Below are 23075 nucleotides of genomic sequence, written 5' to 3'. Positions count from 1 at the left end.
AGGTGTTCAGTCTTTCCATTTTCCTGCTCGCTCTATACTGAAGTACTAAAGTAATTTGAAAAGCAGATTAAACTAGACTGACTGAAACAACGGAACAAGTTTTACAAAGCTATTAAGAGAGGCAAATTCACAGACTATAGTGTAACGTAGTATAGGTGTCACTAATAAAGTGTAATAAATGTGTCAACAAGCATACGTGATAAAATGCAGGTCATGAGTGGGGAACAGTAACGCTGAGTTATGGGAATGGCAGCAACCTGTGGGATTTCATTACTTAGACTCCTTATATATGCCAAATGCTTCCTAAAACACAGTGCTGTGTTAAGATACAAACAGACCACCAGAAAATGTTAAAGCCAGGTTTAATTTGTCATTTTTAACAGTAATGACTCAAAACAAATCACCGTAGCCTGATCTGATATCAAGTATCATTAATCTTAAGTTAAAGAGAGCTGACATCTCTCCAGAGCAATGCTCCTTTACGTCTTCTTTGGTGTTCCTATTAGATTTATGTCCTAAATCTAAAAGGAAAATCCACAAGTCAACTAAAAACAACCTTATCAATGAAAGAGGATATAATTTTACATAGCAGAAACCTGAGGGTTAGTTATCCCAAAACATGAAATCCGAGCACCAACAAAAACTGTGATCACCTCAGTGCGAAGCAACTTTTTTCCTTCTCACTCACATTATGTAATTACATCCCCAAGAGTCAGTGTCTGTAATGCTGAAATTCAAAACAACCAAGTGTTATATTTTTTTAAGCTGACCAGGAAAAAGTAAAAGTGCGGCTTTTCATTTATCCTCACTTATAGGGCTGTGCGATATGACCAAAATCTCATATCCCGATATAAGACATCTATCGTCCTGATAGGATATAAATCACAAAAATTTTACCAACCTGGTGTTTGCGAGGAAAGACAATTAGAGGAAAGGAGTTTTACAGTACGCCTGACCTTAAAGATATAGGAGCTGAAATGACAGATGATTAACTTCAAAGCTCCAAAAATCCCCAGTACAAGCTAATTATGCATTACTTTATGCTGTGAATCTTAAAACTACTCAAAAAGAGTCAAAGAATAATGATATGGAGTTATGAGCATAACAGGTACACTTGAATAAAAACCATGTCACTAGAGTTCCACATGTCATATAACATTCAGTAGTAAAACAGCAGAGCTGAAAAAATGTTAGTCTTTCAGCTCAAGATAGCCTTATCTGATATCATTCAACAGAGAGAGGAAAAACAAAACAAAACAAAAAAAGAAAAAAAAAAAATCAGACTGCAGATACCATTCTTTGCCATGAAAAAAAAAAACAAATTATCTCACAAATGCAGACTAAATGAGGATTTAGGAATTTTACAATCCTCACCTTCTGGAGCTTAAAAGTAAATCTCTGGTGGAAAAAAAAACCCTTTGATGAAATAAAACAACATGTTTTGTAATTTCCAGCAAAAGTTTTTGCTCATTTTAGCTTTGAGCTGAATAATTGGTTTATATTGAAAGGGAAACCAGTACATTAATATTTGATGTTTGGATTATCACAAATATTTCCGATCTGAAAAATGACGTCTTCTGATAACAGAAATGATAAATACAGCTGGAGCAGCTGGATCTTGGAGTAGATATAAACATTTCCATATGATGATGAGGGCCATGTAAACGGGTGTATAGAACCTGTGTAGTGTGTGGTCAATTGAAGTATATACTAGTAATGCAGACTAAACAGAGCTGGAGGAAGTTTGGGTACAGATCTCGGTGCTGCACTACAAAATCTAACCACAGCAAAGTGACCGAGGCGCTACAGGCAAGATCAAGCAGACATGCAGGCACACACAGTCACACATTTGCTTCATATTGGACATGCACACAGACAGCTGCAGACAACATGGACGCATAGTCTTCTTAATCTACTTTCTAGTTCACTTGGAATCTATGCTGCATAAATGCACAGTAGATTGGCATGGACAAGAAGACTTGTACTTCTTTGAAAAGTCTGGGCAATTTCTTCTAACAAAAAATAAATAAATACAACGCATTTAATTGTGCAATATTTTTTTTCTTGTCTACAATCTTAGAAAGAGGAACTGCACAGATGTGGGTGGCCATAGACCTTTTTGAATCCCCCCCCCCCGGCATGTATTTGTATTTTTTGGGCAAATACACAGATTTACAAACTTCACCAAAACATTTTGCTGAAGAATTGGTGCATTGGTGCCCATTTCTTAATTTGAGATTAAGAATGGTCATCAAATGAAATACAATTTCAAATTTATGCTGAAATTCTACGAAAGCATGACTTGCATTTTTGTGGTTGTTTGATGTTCTTGATCAAACACATCTGCATCAAGGTGCTATTCTTTAACACATGTGCTGTGAAAGCACCCTTCCTATGCATCAACAGTAAGTTCTAGGCAAATTTATGAATCACTGAAGGCAAAAATAAGGATTACACAGAATAAACTTTTTTCCTCTTTCCTGTCACCAGTGTTATGAAAAGTAGCTTTTAAGCAGTTGTTTGTATTTGTTTCTTTAGCCTTGACAATCCAGTTAAGACAAACAACCAAAACGGGCTAGAAAAATCCTGTCCAGCTGCTTTATCTCATTAGCGTAAGAGTACAACTATTGTCAAAGACGCTGAACACAGCATTTTATGTGAGGACACACACATTACTAAACTTTCTTATATCAGCCTTTAAATATTTCTAGTGGTGGTTCTTAACATAGGATTTTAATCTTTGGAAGTCATTCAAGACCACCATGCTAAGAAACGCCTTACTGAGATTCAGATCTTTAGAAATATCCCCAATTCTGGGAATTAAAACTCAGTGCTTCACAGAAAACATGGCTTGATGATGAACGGAAAAAAAATATTTACAAAAAATTAAATCAGACAGTATTTAGCAAGAGAAGGGGTTGTTGGAGAGGACAAAGAACAAGAGATGTTATAGGAGATAAAAGAAGTGGCATAAGATGATGTAGGAACAGACAATGACTCCTGTGCCTTTTCTTAACAGATTGAGTGCAAATGTTTAAGCCAGAACAAATGGTAAATGGGCCGGTTCTTATATAGTGCTTTTCTACTCTGCTTGAGCACTAAAATCACTTGATTCACCCATTCATTCATTCATTCATTCAACATTCATGCAAGCATTTTTTTTCTATGCCTAATGTATTCTATTTAGTATTCACAATCTGATGAACAAAGAGAGCAACCTAGGGTTCGGTCTCTTGCCCAAGGATCCTTTGGGCAATCCCTTGGTATGGGATTGAACCACCAACCTTTCGATTAGTAGGCAACCTGCTCTACCTCCTGAACCACAGCCACCAGAATTGAAATGAGCATCATTCTTTTGTTAATGTTTGCTAAGAAAACTCAAACACTGATCATTCAAAAAGGCAGTAGACTGGTAAAACAAGTTGCATGCAGAGCTCCAGATATAAAACTGCTTTTTCAAAGCAGTAGGGTGGAGATGTGGTGCTGCATTCATAACAGCTAAAGCTTACTTATCTGAATGCCTGGATTGTTAAGGTATGTGAGCAACCTATGTAGATAGCACACCACATGCCTTAATCATAAAGGTTATTAGCACAAATGTTAAGCAAATATTTTCAGCCTATTATTTCTTCTTGTTGAGTGGACGATTGCATAAATTTGTGAAAACATGTGTTATAATTTTAAGAACAGCCCAGTATTCTAGAGGAAGGAAATTTTAGGCAGTGCCTATTAATTATTTCATATCTGGGTCAGACTGCACAGTCTGTTGGTGCCAGGCTTACATAAAGCAGAAAGGAACATACCGAACACGTCACTATATGACTCGCATGGATTGTGTGCTGATGAATCATAATCACTTACTCTATTCCACATTTCAACTGTCAAAACTGTATTGTTTAAAGGGGAGAAAAAAAGAGGCACTGAAAAATTACACAATTTACAGTCCCAAAAATAAATTACACCACCAGGTACATACATCTCCCAAGCCCGCTGGTACTAGGCTGTAGCAATGTTTTGACTAAATTTGACAACCAGCTACATTCAATATAAAAGAAAAGATCAAGCCAAAATGAAAATTTTATTTAGGGTTTTGCCTGTCTCAAAATGGGTCTCTGGTGTGTAAATATAGACATACATGACACTGATCTGAATTAAAGCAGTCTATTACTTTGTTTGATAGAAATATACGGCTTTTACTGCCAATTACTAATACTTAATAAAAATGTCTACTATACTTAAGCAACAATAAACTTCTTTTGTGAGTGCAAAAACATTTTCTATGCAGGAAAAACCCTTTGATTAAGCTAACAAAAAAAAATCATTACTTAAGAAAAGTAGTTAAAGTTAAAATTTGCCATTAAAAAGATTAATACACCTTTAATCATAATCTTAGTCCAACACACTAACATGAGCAAATCCAAAATTAAAATATAACTTAAAATTTGACAATGCCGGTCAGTTTTTCACTATCACTAACGTCCACTCTCTTTGTGACATTCATTCCCTAAATTTCAGGAAGCCAGCACACCTAATTTAGTTCAGCACTGCGTGCTAACAGTACATCCTGTGGAAGCTCAACTGTGCACAGAAGTGCATGCAAGTATAGAACCAAAAAAAGAAAAAATGTGTTTAACACACAAACAAGCTGACACACAGATGTGTTTCCTGAGTGCTGATGATGAATACTGAGACAGTGGTCCCCGATAATTTCCCTGAAATACAGTCTGCCCTGTGGTAAAGCAGAGTCTGGAAATGAGGCTGGATCTTTATCTTAATCACCAGCTTCCTAGCTACCCACCTCCCCACCCCAACCTCAGCACACACACACAAACAAACAAGAAAGCATCAGCATTGCTTTCCCAAAATGTCAGAAAGAGAGGGACACAAACACAAGGCATGACTGTAGATGAAAAGTATACAGCCTAGTATCACACGCTCATACTGAATGGGAAAAATCCTGAGATGATTCTTCCAGTCCTTCCCTGCTTGCTGCATGCCAGTTGGAGGCTGATGGAGGAAATGGATCACATAGACAGACTCCCTTCCTCCTGGTTTAATGCAGCCAAGAGGCCATATTTGAGAGAAGGATTCATCCCCTTGTACATCTCGTGTCAGTCACCTATGAGGAACTCCATGTTCCACTGGATGAAGGAAAACCAAGTTCTGTTCTTATTAAGTTCAAATCACCCACCAACTCATTCTTCGCAGGAGACCAAGGTAAGTGAAGGTCAGCACAAGTGCCTGCAACCCTGCAGTGTTTGGAATACCAGTACTCAAAATCCAAGATTACTTTCTTTTCCATGCTCTGTGGGAACACTACAACATACTGCCTACCAGTAAACTAAAAGTAGGCTGATTTTCTAATTAACTGAAGCATCAAAGAGTAACTGTCACAGATAAATGTAAGAAGCAGCTCTGAAAATGTGAGAAATTTCATGGTGCCATTTAAATGCAGTGTGGGATGACATAACTGGGGATGAATCCTGTCACAATTCAAAATCCTGCAGCGTGTGGGAGTTCACCCTTTGTAATTTCTAAATCAGTGCTGCTGCAAGAGGGGATCCTAATGAGTGTGGATAACGAACAGAGCACACTTCAAATTCAGCCATCTCTGTGACTCATGACCAGAAACACACTTACTTTGGTGGAGGAGAATTTAAAAACAAAATCAGTTCAACTTTACATTACTGTGAGAAACACGGACAGAATAAGACATGGCTGCAGTTGAGCTTTGCAGCAATATCATCACCTACAATCTTTTTTTTTTTTTTTAAACATCTGTATAGAGTTACAAATAAAAGACCTGTGAGCCTCTGGCTGTTCCCTGTCATTATTATTTAGCAAGTTACCAAAATGATTAGTCCTGGCACGGTACTTTAAGAAGCAAACCACATTAAGAGAACAAAAAAAGCTTTGAAGCATTACCATTTACAGCATTTAATAAAGGTATTAAGAAGCCATAAGAAAGATTTTTGTGAAAATCCACAACTATGCAATTTTTTAAAAGCCCAGCTGTGCCAAAGGTAGGTTTAATTTTTTTAATTCAAATTTTAATGCTGCAAATCATTGGGTACTAGCTCATAAATAGATTTGGAAACTGAGGATGAAACCAATAAATCAAATAACTTTATAATTATTTACTTAACTTCTTTAGATACATCCTTGCTCAGCCAATTTCCCATTTTTGCTAACACTGAAAAACTAGGAAGCCAAGGAAGATGGCAGCACACTAGAAGAGCTCCCAGAAGTACCAACCCTTTTTTCACATAAACTGGAAATATATACCCTGACAGGTTGAGAGGTATAAGTACTTTTGATGCGTTAAAACTTAAGACCTTCATAAGTGGCCAGATATTTGCAGTCTCCCAGAGAAATGTTGAGTAACAGTAGGGCTAACTTTTTCAAAGATGCGAGAATGAGACGCGAGCTAAGAACAAGGACCAGCCCGACGTTTGAAAATATTTCAGTGACTCCGAGCCCTCTGGAGGGCTCAAGCTGAACTGATGGGGGGAAAAAAAACAATTCTGACTTTATGGAAGAAATACGAAAGACGAATGCGACATTGCAAAGAGCTTAAAGACTCAGCGAAAAATATTTAAATAAGACTGGGCAAAGATGTGTGAGAAGAAATTGGTGACGCTCTGGGCACATATGGAGGATTTGGAGAACCGGAGCAGGGGGAATAATGTGAGAATGGTGGGGCTGAAAGAAGGCAAATAAGAAAGGGTGAACATGGCTCAGTATGTGGAGAGGATCGCCTGGTGGCACCTAAACTAGATATGAACAAACCACCCCAAACCATCCCGATGCAGTTTCTGTGCTCATCAGCTTGATAAGGTACTACAGATGGCCAAAGAGAAACGGAGTTAGAATGGGAAGGCTGCAAACTATCCTTCTTTGTGGATCTGATGAAGGAGCTTGTGGAAAAGCGGAGAGCTTTCAACATTGTAAAGAAACACCTTCTGGTGTTCCCGGCAACACTCATCTTCACTTGGAAAGGAAATAGAAATAAAATCTGAGATAGCGCAGAGACTGAAACTTTTCTGGAAGAAGCCAATTAGAGAAGATGTATTATCATAGGAAGTGTATATTCCTCAAACACAAGGTAAAATTCATGCTGGTTCTATGCTTTGGGACTCAGGTGGTTGTTTTGCCTAAGCACAATTTTCAATGAGCCTCACGGACCAACTTTAAATAATAGATAAGTAGTAATTAATAAAGGACTATAAAGCGGCAACATGTTCCCTGTTGCATCCCTATAGTTTTACGTTGTTGGTTTTTATGTTTGTACAAGTATAGAACACAAAGCACCCACATTTTACAAATTATTTATTGGCATAGAAAAGGATGTCTGTAAAGGTGTAAGGATTATCTGACAGAAGGACCTTGGCTGTAGTATTAATGATGATGAATGGTTGCAATTGTGTTAAATAATGGCAAACATATTAAAGAGTCTAGAGGAAAATGTATTAATTGTAAGATGGTACACAGATTTTATTTTACTCCATCTAGGCTTCATGGAATGGGTCTACTTTCCAATAATTTATGTTGGAAATGTCGAGCAGAACCAGGAACCTTTATACATATGACCTGGGACTGTTAACACATTTTCCCATTTTGGAAAATAGTATTACAGCACATAGGAAAGTGGCTGGGCACGGTGATACCCATGTCACCAAGACTATTGCAGGATCAGACAATAATACCTAATATTTCAAAGCACCAAAGTACAGTGACGCAGGTGGGATTGGTCAAGGCTGTCAGAGTAATCCTCAGATTATAGAAAACCACTTCTGCTCTGGATATTAAAAACTGGTTGGAATTCATGCTGGAAACGGTATCATTTGAAAACATGCTGGCCAAGCTAAATAACAATACAGAAAACTTCAAGAAATCCTGGGACTGCAGATGCCATGAACTGCTATTCCGAGAAACACTGGTGACCGACTTCCTTTCCCTTATTTGTTGTGGCTGTTGTTGTTTTTTTTGTCGCTCTTTTTTTTGTTCCCTCTGAGGATGTATGTAAAAGAATTTCCTCTTTGAAATTTTTACACTATTATTTTGGTATGGTAAGCAATGACCTGGTAGCTTTATGTTTAAGTTATGTTATTCCTTGTCTGTTGTAAAAAAAAATAAAATACTTAACTTAATAACCTAATAACAGCAAAAAAAAACAACATTGAAAAATAGAGAGACTATAGAACAGACAGAATAATGGTGGACCAGTTTGCAACGTTAATTCTAAATTCCTGCAGTCTCGATCACTTAAACCAAGGGTGGTCTCAACTAAACACTTGTGTACGGTGAGAGCTGCATGCTCAAGCCTTTTACGTCACTGGTCATCACTGTAAGAACAGAAATTCTGGTCATTCTATATGTGAACCTCAATTCCCCCCCCCCCCCCCAGCACATACTTCCTTGTAATGATCACAGAATGTGTTTGTTATCAGGACAAAGTCTCTCCAAGGTTTCACATTCCTGGAATTCACGCAAGTCCATGTAAAACCATCCACATATTGGGGGGGGGGGGGGGGACGGACGGACCCAGGACAACAAGCAGGAAGCTCATTCACCAAACCACTGCTTGCAGATGATATATCCGAGCAGCTTCTATTATCTATTACCACTATTTAATGGCACAACTGCTTCAATACCCATGAACCACCGATGCTGTGTCCAGCTTATTGAAAATGTTTTGACTACTCAATCATTATTTCTGATATTAATCTTGTGCTCAGAAATTGTAACTGTAAATTCGCTCTTCGTCTTCCCCACATAACAAAATCCATACTTTTACTACAGGTTTGGTCCTACAAGCGATTCTACCACTCACTTGAATTTTTTTTTTTACCTATATGTCAGTGTGATAAATCATCTCCTTCAATAATGGCATTACAGTTCAACAAGGAAAATTTCCAGAGGGAAGAGAATTTTTAAAAAAAATGTGTAGGTTCAACAGATAAGTCTGTCGTTACAAGATTATCTCTCAATTTAGTAGAACACTTTGTGGGTAGATGATTAACACTTTCCAACCAGCAGGGTGATCATACAAAATATGCCAATATTTTCTCCCCACATTTATAAGAGTGAAAAAGTAAAAGTTAAAAGTTATCTATTTTTCTAACCCTAGAGAGAGAAACAATTAAAATTTTTTGAAGAGGTTTTTTTCTTCTTCTCAGAAACAAGAATACAAAGCATTAGCTTGTTTCTCAAACTCCTCCTCAAAACTGCACATCCTTTCTGTCCACAACAGCTGACTATACGGTAATCTCTTCTTCAAAGAGAATGGATGATATCTTGAATAATGAAAAAAAAAAAAATCCTATCAGCCCACTTTTAATAAATAATAGTTTGTATTATTTCTGATTTATTCATTCTCACATTTAAAATGAAACCTCACAATTGGCCTCTGTAATAAATGTAAAACTAGGTAACCTTGAGTTAAATCTATTTAGATCCTCAACAGTGCCAATAAATATAAATATAAGTCATAAATATATCTGAACCAAAAGTTAATAAAGGAGAGGTATGATCATGATCAACATGACTAAGTTCAAGTTTCCCCATAAATAAATTCACATAACTAGGATTGACAGGGCTACCCACTGAGACCCTTTGCTTCTATAGGGGGAAAAAAAACAAAAACTCAAATCTGAAAAGATTCTTAGTGAGAACTATTTCTACTAACTTTATCAGCAATGCTGTTGCTAAAGTTCCCTCTTCCCTTGCATTCAAATTATAATGTAGGGCCTTCCAATTCCTGTTTATGGGGAACATTCGCATATAAACTCATGACTTCCATTGGACATAAGATTAGTATCTTTGATCTCTCTCACAGATATTAATTTACACAAAAAAGGAGAGCCTACTGACAACAGGAGATCATGGAACAGGCCCCCACACAACTTATATAAATCTTGGGCAATGTATAAGAGAATGGGAAATCTAGGATGTTCTTCTAACAAATATCCAAATTGACCTTGTGATATTAAAGTGCCATTTACAGCTAGAGTGTTCTTTATTTACTTCTAAACTTTCAATGTAAGATCATAACTTTATGAACTGTAGAAGTCTGTATTATGCAACTGACTCATTACTTGAACTGCAGTATGATTCTTTGTTCTGCCTACCGCACCACCTTCACTAGCATACTGGATAACTACTGTTTCATCATTTGCAAGATTTTTTAAGAGCCTGTGGAATAAATTAGGATAGCACTTGCACCTCCTCTTTAACTAAATGACGGAAAGTTTGCAGAGAAGCATTAATATCTTGGGGAAGAAATATGTTTTTAGATTTTAACTTCTTACTCCTCTGCAGCTCGTTAATTTTATCTTCATCACTTGAGTAAACAGATTTTGAAGAGGGAGAGAATCTTTACATGAAAAGAAAGCTTTGAGTCTTAGTGCATGAAAATTCTTGACAAATTCAATCTTGGTCATAAACTATTAGTCTTTTTAGAAGGCTTAAAAGACAGACATTTGGATAACATGGTAAAAAAAAATGTGATTACCTACTTGTGGTGTTAAGTTTGTAAGGGCTAAACTTAGAATGTATATTCTCTTGCAATACTTTAATTTAAGAGCATGTGTAAATTCTGAAATTAACAAGCTCAAGTCCAGTGAACATTTATTCAAGCCTTCCCCACCAATAGGTAAATATGTACCTTATTTATCCCTCAATCCCCTCAGGATCCTTTTTGTTCCTCCAATACTGAGATAATGCAACTCCCTCTGCTTCATACATTCTAAGTGTTACAACAAAAACTCGCAAGTCCAAAATACCATGGGAGGCAAGTCTGAGGAGAAAAAAAAAAAAGTTCCTCTCACTAACCACCACAGAGAAGAGGCAAGCAGGAAGAACAGCTGGGTAATTCTTTGAGTACCGATTTGTCTTTTCGGTACAACTATACCCTGTTCTGTATGAATGAGCTTGTTGTTCCCCGTAGCAAACTGCACTTAATGAGTGCAACCAATGACTCCACAGCCATAGACATGCTACAGTGCTGAACAGTGACACTAAATAAAGGTAAAAACATCTCATCACGGTCAAATAGTTTAAGTTCCCTTCTTGCCTTCAGCAGTCATGCCAGATAAAAATCAACAAATCATTTGACTGATTTTGATCAACCTAAGAATTGTGTCACGCATAAAGTAATAGGTCCCAGCTCTCAGAGATTTACAATACACCAATAAGAAACCAGAGCCAGCTATGACATACTGAAGAAATAATGCTACCTGACAGCTTTTCCAAGCTTTGGAAACAAAGGCAGCTAACTTATAAACACCGAAATTATTGAACAAGTGTTTCACTCAGTCATCATCAGCACATCAAAACACCTGGTGATTTTTAAGATTTTTCAATAAATAGAGATATTCTTACATCATTAGAAGAGCAGAACAAAGGAAAATGTAACTCATTCTCATCTTCTTCTAATTAATTCATACAGCTTGCTTTAATTCTGCCCGTTTGCAGTAACACAAGACTCAAGACTATACTTTTGTTGATAACTTTGGCTTTAACAACAACAACAAAAAAATATGCCAACCACATTTCTTCAAATGTATCAAGTAACTTAATTATGTTCACCTTTCATTATAAATTCATCAGAAATGGCATAGAGTACTACAGCCCACGTAGCCCACTGTGAAATAAGCTCCAAGGGAGAAACTACTTTATCTTTTGTTCTGCCAAGCTAAGCAAACTGAACAAACTGACATAGCTTTCACCAGATAACTGCGATGAAAGACGATGAGTTCCTGTATCTACCCATGACGAAATATATCCTACAGAGGTCATCTCCCTGTTAAACCACTCGCTCTTCAGGGTAAACAAAAATAAATACCTGTGTAAACTAAAAATAAAGCGGTGTATTACACCACCTTCACCTCTTCTGCTGCTTCACGCTTTTCCTCGAAATTCATCATTGCCATTAGGGACGTTAATTTGTAATATACTGTTGGCTTATTCTGCACTTGCCGTGAAGAAACACAGCAGCTATCTTTGGAAAATTAAGATAATATATGATTTTTAAAAAGGTAAGGCTGTAATGTAAGGCTTCTACTGCTAATAAAAGTATTTAAAATAACCACTTATCACAATGCTGAAGGGCTTTGAGGAAACGTGTCGATATCAAGCTTAAGTATTTAAACATAGCTAACCTTCGGGGGGGAATAATAACCACCCAATAAACACTGTTGTCAACGCTAATGTGTGCTAACGATAAAAGCTCATTCACTAGCTTCCAATATTCCTCAGTATGCTACCCCGGATTTCAATTAGAAATAAAGGAATTCAGTCAAGTCAGAACAATATTATTAATAATAATAAGGTAAGATATGGTTTAGCGCTTTTATAGATTACAACACAGGACAGAGTTATGCTGTACAATCAGGAGACGCTAGTTAGCATGCTGGGCTAGGAGGCTAGCTCGCTAACGTTTCCGAGCGGCGCAGGAGGGGGTTTAAATTTTCTTACCAGTCAACCGCAGCTTTACTGGGCCATTTCTCCTCACTCCTTGGTTAGACATTCCCCTTCGTGTTCCAGCTTGACGAATATTCACAAAATTATCACCGTCTAGGTTTTTTTTCCTTCTTCTTTTTCAAAAAGACATCTCCCAAACAAATCCCTCTGCTAGCTTGGGGTTAGCTTGTAGTATCACCATAGCAAATCACGCTGACTGTGCACGCAACAAACAGGTAACATAATCACATCCCTGGAATAACACTCTCCGCGCGAACTCCTTTTCCGCAAAACAATTGCAAATAACTACATTTCCAAATGCAGATCATGCCGTGTGCCACGAGTACTGATACAAGTCAGCAGAGAGGCTCGTCCTCCATCCGGACAGGCGTCTGCTCTGCCTGGGCTGCCTGGACTCAAGTTGTTCGTGATGATGGTGAAGACAGTTCTACTGCAGGCAGGCAGGGACAGGGGAGGAAAACACGAGAGGACATCCGGTGCGAGCGTTCAAAATAAACTCACAATCAAAACAATGCTTTATAGTTTTCCAGTACAAATACTTCCTTGTTATGAATATTATAGACCAGATTTTGCTATTAAAAAAAGAAAAAAATCGAATCTAACAGGATCACTTCACTGGGTTCAGTGCTGGGCCCTGAACTGGTCATGTTGGTTATAAACTCAGCTGTGTTTCTTAATTGTTCGCCTTATTCACCGATGACAGCAAGCTTCTTATGATAGTGAGACAAGTGAGAGTTTTAAAGAAATGTTTTGATATTAGAAAACTATCATGGTTAACTGTTGTAGTAAAAGGAAGCATATTTATATATTTGGAAATAAAAAACAAACAAAACTATGATGAATAATATTGAAGGAGGGGTATAATTTTATAGCAAAGCTCATATAAAAATGCTTTTTAAAAATGCATAAAACTAATACGCCAGTATATAAAACCAAAAGATTTACTGAATCAAGAAATAATTAGACGCCTTCTAATTTTGATACACTTAAACACAAAACTAATATAAAAATATATATAATTCCACTATAATACTATAATTCCAAAAACTTTGCTTAAGGGTCGCCTGAAGTAACAAAGATATTGTGCTCTAAACTCTCAAATAATGAAACCAGTTAGCTCAAAACAAGTGGTGCCACCCCACCCCAAGGTTACCTGCTGTATAGATGCATATAACCTTCAAAGTCATCACCCCAATATAAAATACAATATACTGCAAAACTGAAATTCCATCCAGACTATAGTTACTACACTGACACACCTTGTTTTTAAACCTAACAAAAGTAGAAATACAGTGTCACCTAGTGGTGGTGAAGACATACTGCCTGTTTAGCGCAACAAAACTGTGCATCTGAAATTAATCCACTAGTTTGCGCAAGCTTATTTAATAAAAATAAGTTAATATAAAATAACCATTATCATTAATGATGAATCATTATTAATTTTCTAATTAATTTTCTGTTTTATAAAAAAGCATAAGCTCATTGTTTGTTATACACACACAGGGAAACAGATGAAACATCAATCAATAAAACTCCATATGAATTAATAAATGTTTATTTACAAATGTTTTTTAAAAAAAACAAAACAAAACAACAACATGTATATTTATTTTTCTATGCTGTTAAGTACAAAGTTCAAAAGACTATAAAAATTCCCTCCCCCCAACAACAAGAACCACAATGCAACAATTACTATTTGTTTATGTTACAAAAAGATAAGTGGACATGTTAAAATTTAAAAGTGCTTTGGTCTTCGGGGATGTGGAAGGCATAGCAGTCTCCTCCAGCCTCAGGAATAACCGACTCTTCAACGTCATTCTAAAAGGCAAGTTTGAGAGAAGCATTAGACGACTAACCAAGTTATGGTAATGTTTCTGGGATGTCTCACGTACACACACTGAAGATTTTCAGACATGAGACAAATAAGATTGTTGGTTTCATCAGTCAGTTAAATTGTTGACATTTGTGATTCAGACACAACACCATTCAGAAATTAACCGTGCATGACTGGACAACACAGAGCAGAGCACTCTCTGCCCATGTTGCTGTTGATGACAAAGCAGCTGCTTCTTCCCTGAAGAAGCTGGTTTTAGTTTCCTCTCTCTTTTTCCATATCACAATTAGATGGTGCAATCGTAACCAAGTTATGGCAATGTGGCCTGGCCTCTCTCCAAAACATGTCCCTATATTCCATCTGCTCCTGGATGTGAACATAAATGTCTACTCCGGTAGACTCGACCAAGAAGAGTGTATTCTTTTAGCTATGAAAGGGTCTCTGTAAAGTGGTTAATATTAAAAGGCAGACTGCGTACGGACAGGCTGCACTAGAGCCAAGATCAGTGAACCTCTAAGTGTTTTTGATTAGATTTGACTGATGACTCTACACTTTTTTTTTTTTGGTTCAGGCAAGAATTTAATTCAAAGTAAATCTAGATAATACAAAAAATAAACTGTTCACAGAAGGCGCATGAAGGGATTTTAAGGAGGGTGCTGAGTGGCAAAGGCGAACATCTCTTTGGAATTTTACAAATTATTTCTAAAAGCCTGTTTTATGTCTTTAAAAACAATTTAGACTGATGATTTATCTTTACATTTGTAAAATTAAGCAAGTTTTTAGAGATGCCCCCGTTCTAAACGAACCCACTGTGGTCTGTCAGCATCATTAATTTCAAGCTGCATACAGCTTCTTCTGAATGCTTTCATTGTCAGTGCTGAACACTGTTGCCATCAACCACTCTTCAAACCGATCTGACTGAGTATCTGACGGGAACCTTGTTAGGAGGAACACCTACCTCGTCAGAGAAGAATGTGTCTATAATATTAAGCGAGGACTTGTAGACTGCTTCATTGTCGTGGGACTGCAGTGCTTCAATCTTGTCCAAACCACCCAGCTCCTCAATCATTAGGCACAGTTTCTGAAGTTCTACGGTTTTTTTTGCCATCTGTGCAGAAAGGGAAATGCACGTTAGATCAAAGGTTTCCACACAGAAATGATTAACCTAACAGTTATCAGATTTTATTAGTGACCACCAACAATGTACCACTGAGACAATAACATGAGCAAATTCGGTACATCATTTTAATGTTTTCTAATCTCAGAAACTCAAGTATCCCAATTACCCAAAACTACTACACTGTTAACCTACAAAAACAAATGTCTCCTGTCAGGGGAGTGTATAAATCAACTAAATTCATGTGATTCACATTCCTCACAGAACCTGATTCCATACATTAGGTCCATTTCACTTCACTTCTTGAAACGTTGACTTTGTAATATTGCTAGAGTTCTGGCATTAAAGTTTTCCCTTTAAAAAAAATAATACTTGAAATTAAGTCTAACAGTTCATGTTGCAAACCTAAAAACTAAATGACAATTACAACTCCAGATAAGGATAAAAGATTTTTTCAGGTTCCCTCATTTCTTGTTTTGAATGAGATATGAGCCATATTAGAGGCTCAGATTAAAATAGAAAAAACTTTCAATGCTATGAAGATCATTTCTATTATTATATTTTGACTTAGTTTTTAATGTTAATTTAACACACCAATGAAACTATGAATCTGACTTTTTGTCTACACACCTACTTGGCTCGACTCAGTTTCAGTCGTTTTCCATTACAACTCAGTACCACCTAATGTGCCTGGAGTCATTATAGCAATGCAGCCTATAGTCCCATCATGTCATTTGTTTGCACAAACACAACACTACAATGTGTGTATAACTGCTGCTGCGGTGTATGGGTTTTGTCAGACTTGAGGATCACTGTGTTGTTTTTGTGTAGCCATTTCCCTCGTTTTTGGGTTTCGAAAAGGGTGGTTTTGATTTTTGTAAAGAAGTCACTCTCATGACTCATCGAGTGACAGCACTGATCAGCCAACGGGTGGCACGCAGTACGGTGATGTCACATTTCAGATCGCGTCAGATCACTTGGAACTAAAAAAAAGTACCTGGTACCAGGTAATACAACCAAATGGAAAGCCCTAAAAAACTGAGTGGAGCCGAGCTGGTAATAGAGGAAAAGGGCTGTTATATTTTAACCAAAAAAACTGCATAATTTTCTCTTTAAACATTACCTTTAATGTCTAACTGGTTGTTTTCATAAAACACTGAGTTGATTGGCTAGAGTCTAAAGAGAGACTCAGAATATGTCTGCGTTTTCAGCCAAGTTGAAATCTATTCCACACACCATTAACTCCACCATTTTGATTGGTTTCAGTTTAGAACTACCAAGCAGAAACTGCAGTTTCACTTTAGCCTTTTATTATACCTGTAAAATATTGTATATTGCATCCAGGATGACTAGAACAATCTTGCTGTCCTTGGTTATCAGCAGATTGAGCAGAGGCTCTAGCACATTGCAATGAACCAGGTAGGCCACCTGGTCCACTGTTCCACCGCTGGTATAATTGGTAACAGCCCACACTGCCTCTCTCTGCGTCTTGTAGTCTCCCTAGACAGGAAATCCATCAATTCAGTTTTTATATCAGAAAAATTATAAACAAAATTGATCAAATAAATAAATTGCTGAAGGTTACAGAAAAGTTGGGGGAAGATTCAATGACTATACTGATTAGCTACAGAGAAGTCGGTGTTTATAGCAGATCTATAAATAAAGCTCTATTTTATTTATTTCCTCCTTTGTTTTAAACACTGACAAGTTTAATATAAATGTATTTAATAATAAGGACACATGTAACAAGTCTGCTCTAATTTCTGGTAGCACTCTGACCTGCTGGAGGATCTCCACCAGGATGGGGATCAGGCCTGCATTTATAACTTCCTGAATCTGGTTGTCCTTGCCGGCGGTGATGTTGGACACTGTCCACGCAGCTTCTTTCTGGATGTTTGGCTTTGGGTGGCGCAAAAGGCTGGGAAACAATGCCAGAGAACCTGCATTCAGCACACACTGGGTCTGCTCATCTGTCCCAGTCACAATGTTGCCAAGTGAGCGCAGGGCTGGAGTCTGTGAGGTAGAGCAAGAGCAAGCTGATTATTTTAAGCACTCTCAATTTAGAAAGTATACGGAATACAATCACACACATCTGACCTTCATGTAATATAAATAAAACAGATTATATATAATGAAAAAGTAATGAAGAAAGAACCAAAGAGAATATTTCTATCTTTGTGTTCAGCATTGATTAGATGGAAGAAAGTGACTCAAGAGGCCATAGTGTATAACTTCAACCCCTGTTGTGAATTCTGGATATGCTGTTTTACCACCAACAGCTACAAACTTAACAGGACACCAAGCCTCTATCAGTCTCCATCATAGCATCTGAAATTAGTGGGAATGTTTGATAACTAAACAAATACAACAGTCAGAGTTTAATAAATTGCACTGCCACATACCACAATACTGATCTCCCCACAGGCGAGTAGCTGCACCAGACGGGGCACCAGGCCAGCCTGCACCACCACCTCTATCCTCTCATTGGTGTGATCGGTCAGGTAGGACACAGCCCAACAGGTGTCCGTCAACACCTCCTTGTCATCGTGATGCAGGAGGCGCACAAGGGCTGGAAGGAGCTCCAGCACCGCCTCCAAAGGAGGTGGGGGGTTCTTGTTCCGACACAGGTTGGATATGGTCCAGGTGATATTGCGCAGGTAGGCGGGCTGGTATAGTGGGTTTAGATTCAAGTGTTATTTTATAACAATGATCACAAATGTGATTATTAGTGAATTACTATAATGACATTAAATAGGTAAGTAACTCTTTTCGAGAGTCTTCAAACTGTACAAGCTCAGTGCCTTAAACAACATGGCCTCATAGTTAACAACACACCCAAAAATAAAAAACTTGAACTAAAAAAAACTTTTAGTAACACCTGCAAAAATAAAATGAGAGCAGCTCAGAGGGAACGCGTGCACTATGGATTACCCCAGTAAATAACTGCCTAATTTGCTCAAATCAAACCAGTGACCTCACTACTGCCAGCTAAAGGTGTGCATTACCCGTTGAACAGGAATAAAAAATTCACAGCTCATGCTGAGGCCTCATTGACACATTTTAAGGGGTAAATATCAATCTACTTGAGCGTCATTTTTGGATTGGTCTTTAATTACATATTTAATTGTTTATAGAATGCCAGAAAATTGCTGGTTTTGTATTTTGATATAAGGTATAGAAGCTGTTTGTTTCAACTTTTTCAGGTTTTTGATGTATTTATCGTGAGATAATTTAATACAAATGTCTGTTAAAGGCACAATAATATTTGATAGAAACTCACAGGAAATACAGACAGGTCAGGGGCTGACAGCAAAGCCAGGAGTGAATGGACACCACCATGTGAGATCACTAGGTCTCTGGAACTGGGCCCATCACCTAAATATAGAGGAAAAAAATCTTTAGAGTAATCAGAAAAAGGGCACATAAAGGCAGATACTTTGAAAGTACACATGGTTAGCAAAACTAAAATTTCAGACTTCTAGTTTTTAGCTTAATCATCTTTGGAAAATGGACCCAATGTGGGACTCAGCAACAACGCACTTTTTACTGTATACTAGTGGTGCAACGGATCAAAAATCTCACGGTTCGGATCGGATCGCGGTTTCAAGTCACGGATCAGATCCATTTTTGGATCAGCAAAAAAAGAAAAAAGACAAAATTGAACATTTACTTATTCACTTATTGAAGTATTTTTTGCCTGTTAAAAACATTCAACTCTAGACTCATTCCACGCAATTATTAAAAAAAAAAAATTATGGTTCAATATAAGGCAGTATAGGGCTTTGTATCTACCACTCAATTCAATTTTATTTATAAAGCGTCAAATCACAACAACAGTTACCTCAAGGCGCTTTATATTGTAAGGTAGACCCTACAATAATACACACCGCTCATTATATCGCACTTCGCTGTGATATAATGAGCTGTCACGGTCACGTAGCTTACGTTGCCCTGGAGGTCCACCCAGTTGTAGTAGTTAGGGCAACAGAAGATGCCTGAGACAGTTCAGCCATAACTTTAAACTTTTCCTGGTCATACATGCTTGGAACGATCTTGTCACACTAAAGTGGACGTGAATGGGATATCATAGTGTGGCTCAAGCACGTTCATCATAGTTTAAACCCCTTGTTTTGCACAACGGAATACGGCCTCCCGTCTGCAGCTAAACACCCCAGTAGCTTTTGTAATAGTTTTAGCCCGGTCGGACTGGGCAGCAAAGGGCTGCTTAAATACCGAAAACGCCTCTGCTCCTCCACTTGGACCGCTAGCGCTGGCCATAACTATTGCTTGACAGACCCACCACGCGCACCATGCACATACTTTTTTTTCCCCTTCTTTTTCGAATCTTCGGATCACGTGCATGCCGAACCGTGGAGTGGGATCGGTTCGGATTACGGATCAACCGTGATCCGTTGCACAAGTACTGTATACATACAGAAATGCACTTTAAAGCCTTTAATATCACAGGCTAAATGGAACTCCAGATGAACTAAAGTGGGCACAATTGTCCACAATAATCTACAATGCATCCTAAAATCAAAACTATCAGAGCATACACCCGGAACAGTGTAGGATGTAATAATGCACAGAAGTACATAAAATAACATCAAATCCAAAGAAAGAGGTTGAGTTTTGTGAGCCACAGTACCTGCAATGTTACCCAGAGCCCAAATGGCCTGTTCGCTGATGTGCTGATGGGGCGATGTCACCAGGCTGATGAAAGCTGGAATGGCCCCTCCATCTATTACAGCAGAAGTCTGGTCTGAAGTACCTGAGGCAATATTAGTCAGGGCCCAAGCTGCCTCAAATTGGATGGGGGGGCATTCAGACAACGCCAGAAAACTAACAAACGTTGGGATGAGTCCAGCAGCAATGATGCTGTCAATGGGTGGCTGTTTTTCCCTGGAAAGTAGCCTTCTGTGAATCAGAAAAACACAGTTGGATCGTTGTTAAAATTGAAGTAACTTAAAAGTAAAGGAAAATCTATTTTCAAACTGTTTAATATCATTAATATAGTAATACCAGTGATATAACTACAGGCAGATAGATAGAGAGTGTTACAGAAACAGGACAAAGAATAATAATAGTACAGTGTACAACAAATAAACAAAGTTAAAGTGCCACAGGCCCATAGTGAGTCCCTTTTACTGGGAGAAAGCGCAAACATTTCATATATATACGACACCGATGTAAAAAAAATTATTACAAATTAGGTTAAGTTTAAAAAAGTTAAAAAAAACTGAGTGTGCAGAGTAGTGCAAATTGCACTGATTTAAAAAATATGTACACTATAATACACTACAAAAGCACAAGTACCTCATTACGCAACCTTTTTTTTTCTTCCAGCCTGAGGTTGTCACTGAGCAACTGTCTCACACATTCACACCCACACACAGTCAATTAACCCAGCATTACAAGTATTGTAAGTATTACCTGGCTGCCTGCGTTGCCTGCAGCTTATGATCTAAATTCTCGTTGTTTACACCTCCGACAATTTCCTCTACTGTCCAGTGATGAGGAGGCTATGAAAACAGAAAGAGAAATGAAAGGGGATTACTGCCAATAAAACCAGAGCAGCTAAAAATAACACATTTAGAGGAACTTGCTTTGAATGTTTTTAGGTCATGGTAACTCAATCGGGGCAACATATCTCAATTATAAATAGACATTTTATAAATTATCTGAGATACATTTTTTTTAAAAGTCAACAGTCTGTTATCACCAGACAGACACCTGCTCCAAGATTTAGTGACCTTTGGATAATGCTTGAAAATTGAGCAGGCTTAGCTTTTGTTCTTCCTGTGTGCACGCTCAGCAGAGGTGTTCCTTTGGAAGCTGTTACATCCTGTTTATAACGAGTAAACTTCTCGAACTCCAATGTTTCAAACAAGTTAAGCAGCTGTGGTTATATCAGGTGGGTCACCTTTACTCTCACAGCCAAACCAAACACAGAGAACCTGCTGATTACCCTTACGTTGGGGTCTTGCTCTTGCAGAGGGGACGTTGGCTCGTCCAGAAGGCTGTGGACGTTTCTCCTCTTGAGGATGTGGTCATCCTTCTTGGCTCTTCGCAGCTCCACATTGACTTCCGCTCTTCTGCGCCTCAGCTCCTGATTATACCGACACACAAATAAAAGATATACCACAGCATTCAGCGCATTTGGGATACCGAATTAACTCTCTGACGTTTACTGCTAGGTTCAGAGCTTACATTAGCATCTTTTCCTTTATTTTTGAACTGGTTGAGTCTCGCTCCGTTGTCCGTGCCCGCTGACATTCCTGACCGTTGAGCAACACAATCGATTCCACTAAAATCAGACGCTACCTGTAATAATTTCACAACGACAAAAAATAAGCGGCAGCAGCCACGGTTGCTTTTAGTCTCAGGTGTCAACTAGTAAGCAGGCGCTGAGCTAGCTAACCAGGCGGTTGTCTTGAAGCCAAGCCGGTTATCTAACACCATGTGGCCCTTCAGATACAGGGTCTGTGTAATAATCTAAAAACCCGCTGAAACTCAGAAAACAAAGGTTATACACTGTATTAGCAATTATAAAAGCCCAATAGCAATTTCAATTAGAGAAAAAACAAATAAATGCACTATTAGCCACATAGCATGTACAACGTGCTTACCGTTCAGATTTCTTGTATTCTTTTAATATATGCACGACGTCATGTAACGACGTTCCAATTTTTCTGATTTTTAATTGGCCAGTTGGATTTTTTAGCACCGCCTCATTGGTCACGTTTAAGGAAAAGAAGCATCAAATATGTTGTCAAAGGCAACCGCTGTCAGTATCGCGAGAAAACCTGTTAACGTTTCTGTGCGTTAGCTTGTTCTTCGTGTGCTAAATGCTATTGCTGGGTTGTAAATGTTTTCATTGCGAATTATTCCTCTTTTAAATAAAAAATAAATATAATCTTTACTATTAAGTAAATGAGTAATATCACTGACTACATATTCGATTTTCTATTTTCATGACTGAATTTTCCACACCTGTGCTACGTAATGACCCAGTGGCCTAATGGATAAGGCATCAGCCTCCGGAGCTGGGGATTGTGGGTTCGAGTCCCATCTGGGTCGTATTTAACTTCCTTTTCGGGGTTCTGCTGTGAGCTCTTTCACAGACTCAGAAACAAGAATATTGGAACATTGGAACATCCGGTTGTACATTGTGTGATAATACTAACGAGATGAAATTTTTTTCTACAGTCATTGGGTTGAACATATGACTAGCGATGAATCCGGTAACAAGCTGTTTTCAACATTTTATGGTTTGTGCCTTGTTCATAAACCCATTCAATTGATCTGCACAGTTATATTTAATATATATAAAATGTAAAAAAAAAAATTGAAAAGAACAAAAACCTCTCTATAGGTAACATACAGCAGATCTATGAAAAAAGGCCTCAGAGAACCTGTACCACAATATTATGGCCATCTAAACTGTCTGTAGCACAGCCACGGCCATCCTGGAGACAAAGGAGCAGTAAACCACCGTCTTATGCGACAGAGCAACAGAAATAGCAGCAGCTAACAGCTCTGTAAATATATTTGAATAACACAAAGTCATAAATATACATTCAAAATAGGTTATTTGCTTATATCCTGTTGACTACAGCCTATTTAACAATATAAACCAAT

The 23075-nt window shown here is 37.9% G+C and overlaps 2 protein-coding genes across 4 annotated transcripts in view; both read right to left on the bottom strand.

Moving 5' to 3' along the window:
* LOC308396271 (E3 ubiquitin-protein ligase SMURF2-like) overlaps nucleotides 1–12908 on the bottom strand; it is a 62243-nt gene extending 49335 nt beyond the window's left edge. For both annotated transcript variants that reach the window (XM_080881459.1, XM_080881460.1), the window contains exon 1: nucleotides 12478–12908. In XM_080881459.1, coding sequence (XP_080737585.1) covers nucleotides 12478–12529 — 52 coding nt within the window. In that variant the 5' untranslated portion in view covers nucleotides 12530–12908. The remainder of the gene's footprint in view (nucleotides 1–12477) is intronic.
* Nucleotides 12909–14022: 1114 nt separating this feature from the next.
* LOC308396388 (importin subunit alpha-1-like) lies at nucleotides 14023–22107 on the bottom strand. 2 transcript variants are annotated; one of them, XM_080881646.1, is made up of 11 exons: nucleotides 22064–22107; nucleotides 21645–21758; nucleotides 21403–21543; nucleotides 20868–20956; nucleotides 20083–20351; nucleotides 18715–18809; nucleotides 17837–18100; nucleotides 17214–17447; nucleotides 16752–16934; nucleotides 15276–15425; nucleotides 14023–14301 (listed from the first exon to the last, which is right to left on the bottom strand). In XM_080881646.1, exons 2-11 carry the CDS (start codon nucleotides 21708–21710, stop codon nucleotides 14212–14214), a joined length of 1581 nt encoding a protein of 526 aa, XP_080737772.1. In that variant the 5' UTR covers nucleotides 21711–21758; nucleotides 22064–22107; the 3' UTR covers nucleotides 14023–14211. The 2 variants fall into 2 exon arrangements, with proteins under 2 accessions (XP_080737772.1, XP_080737773.1); XM_080881647.1 differs by having other exon boundaries at nucleotides 21409–21543.
* Between the last annotated feature and the right edge of the window lie 968 nt (nucleotides 22108–23075).

The sequence above is a fragment of the Rhamphochromis sp. 'chilingali' genome, assembly GCF_963969265.1.
Source record: "Rhamphochromis sp. 'chilingali' genome assembly, chromosome: 4".
Taxonomy (NCBI): domain Eukaryota; kingdom Metazoa; phylum Chordata; class Actinopteri; order Cichliformes; family Cichlidae; genus Rhamphochromis; species Rhamphochromis sp. 'chilingali'.
This window is presented reverse-complemented; position numbering and strand designations above follow the sequence as displayed.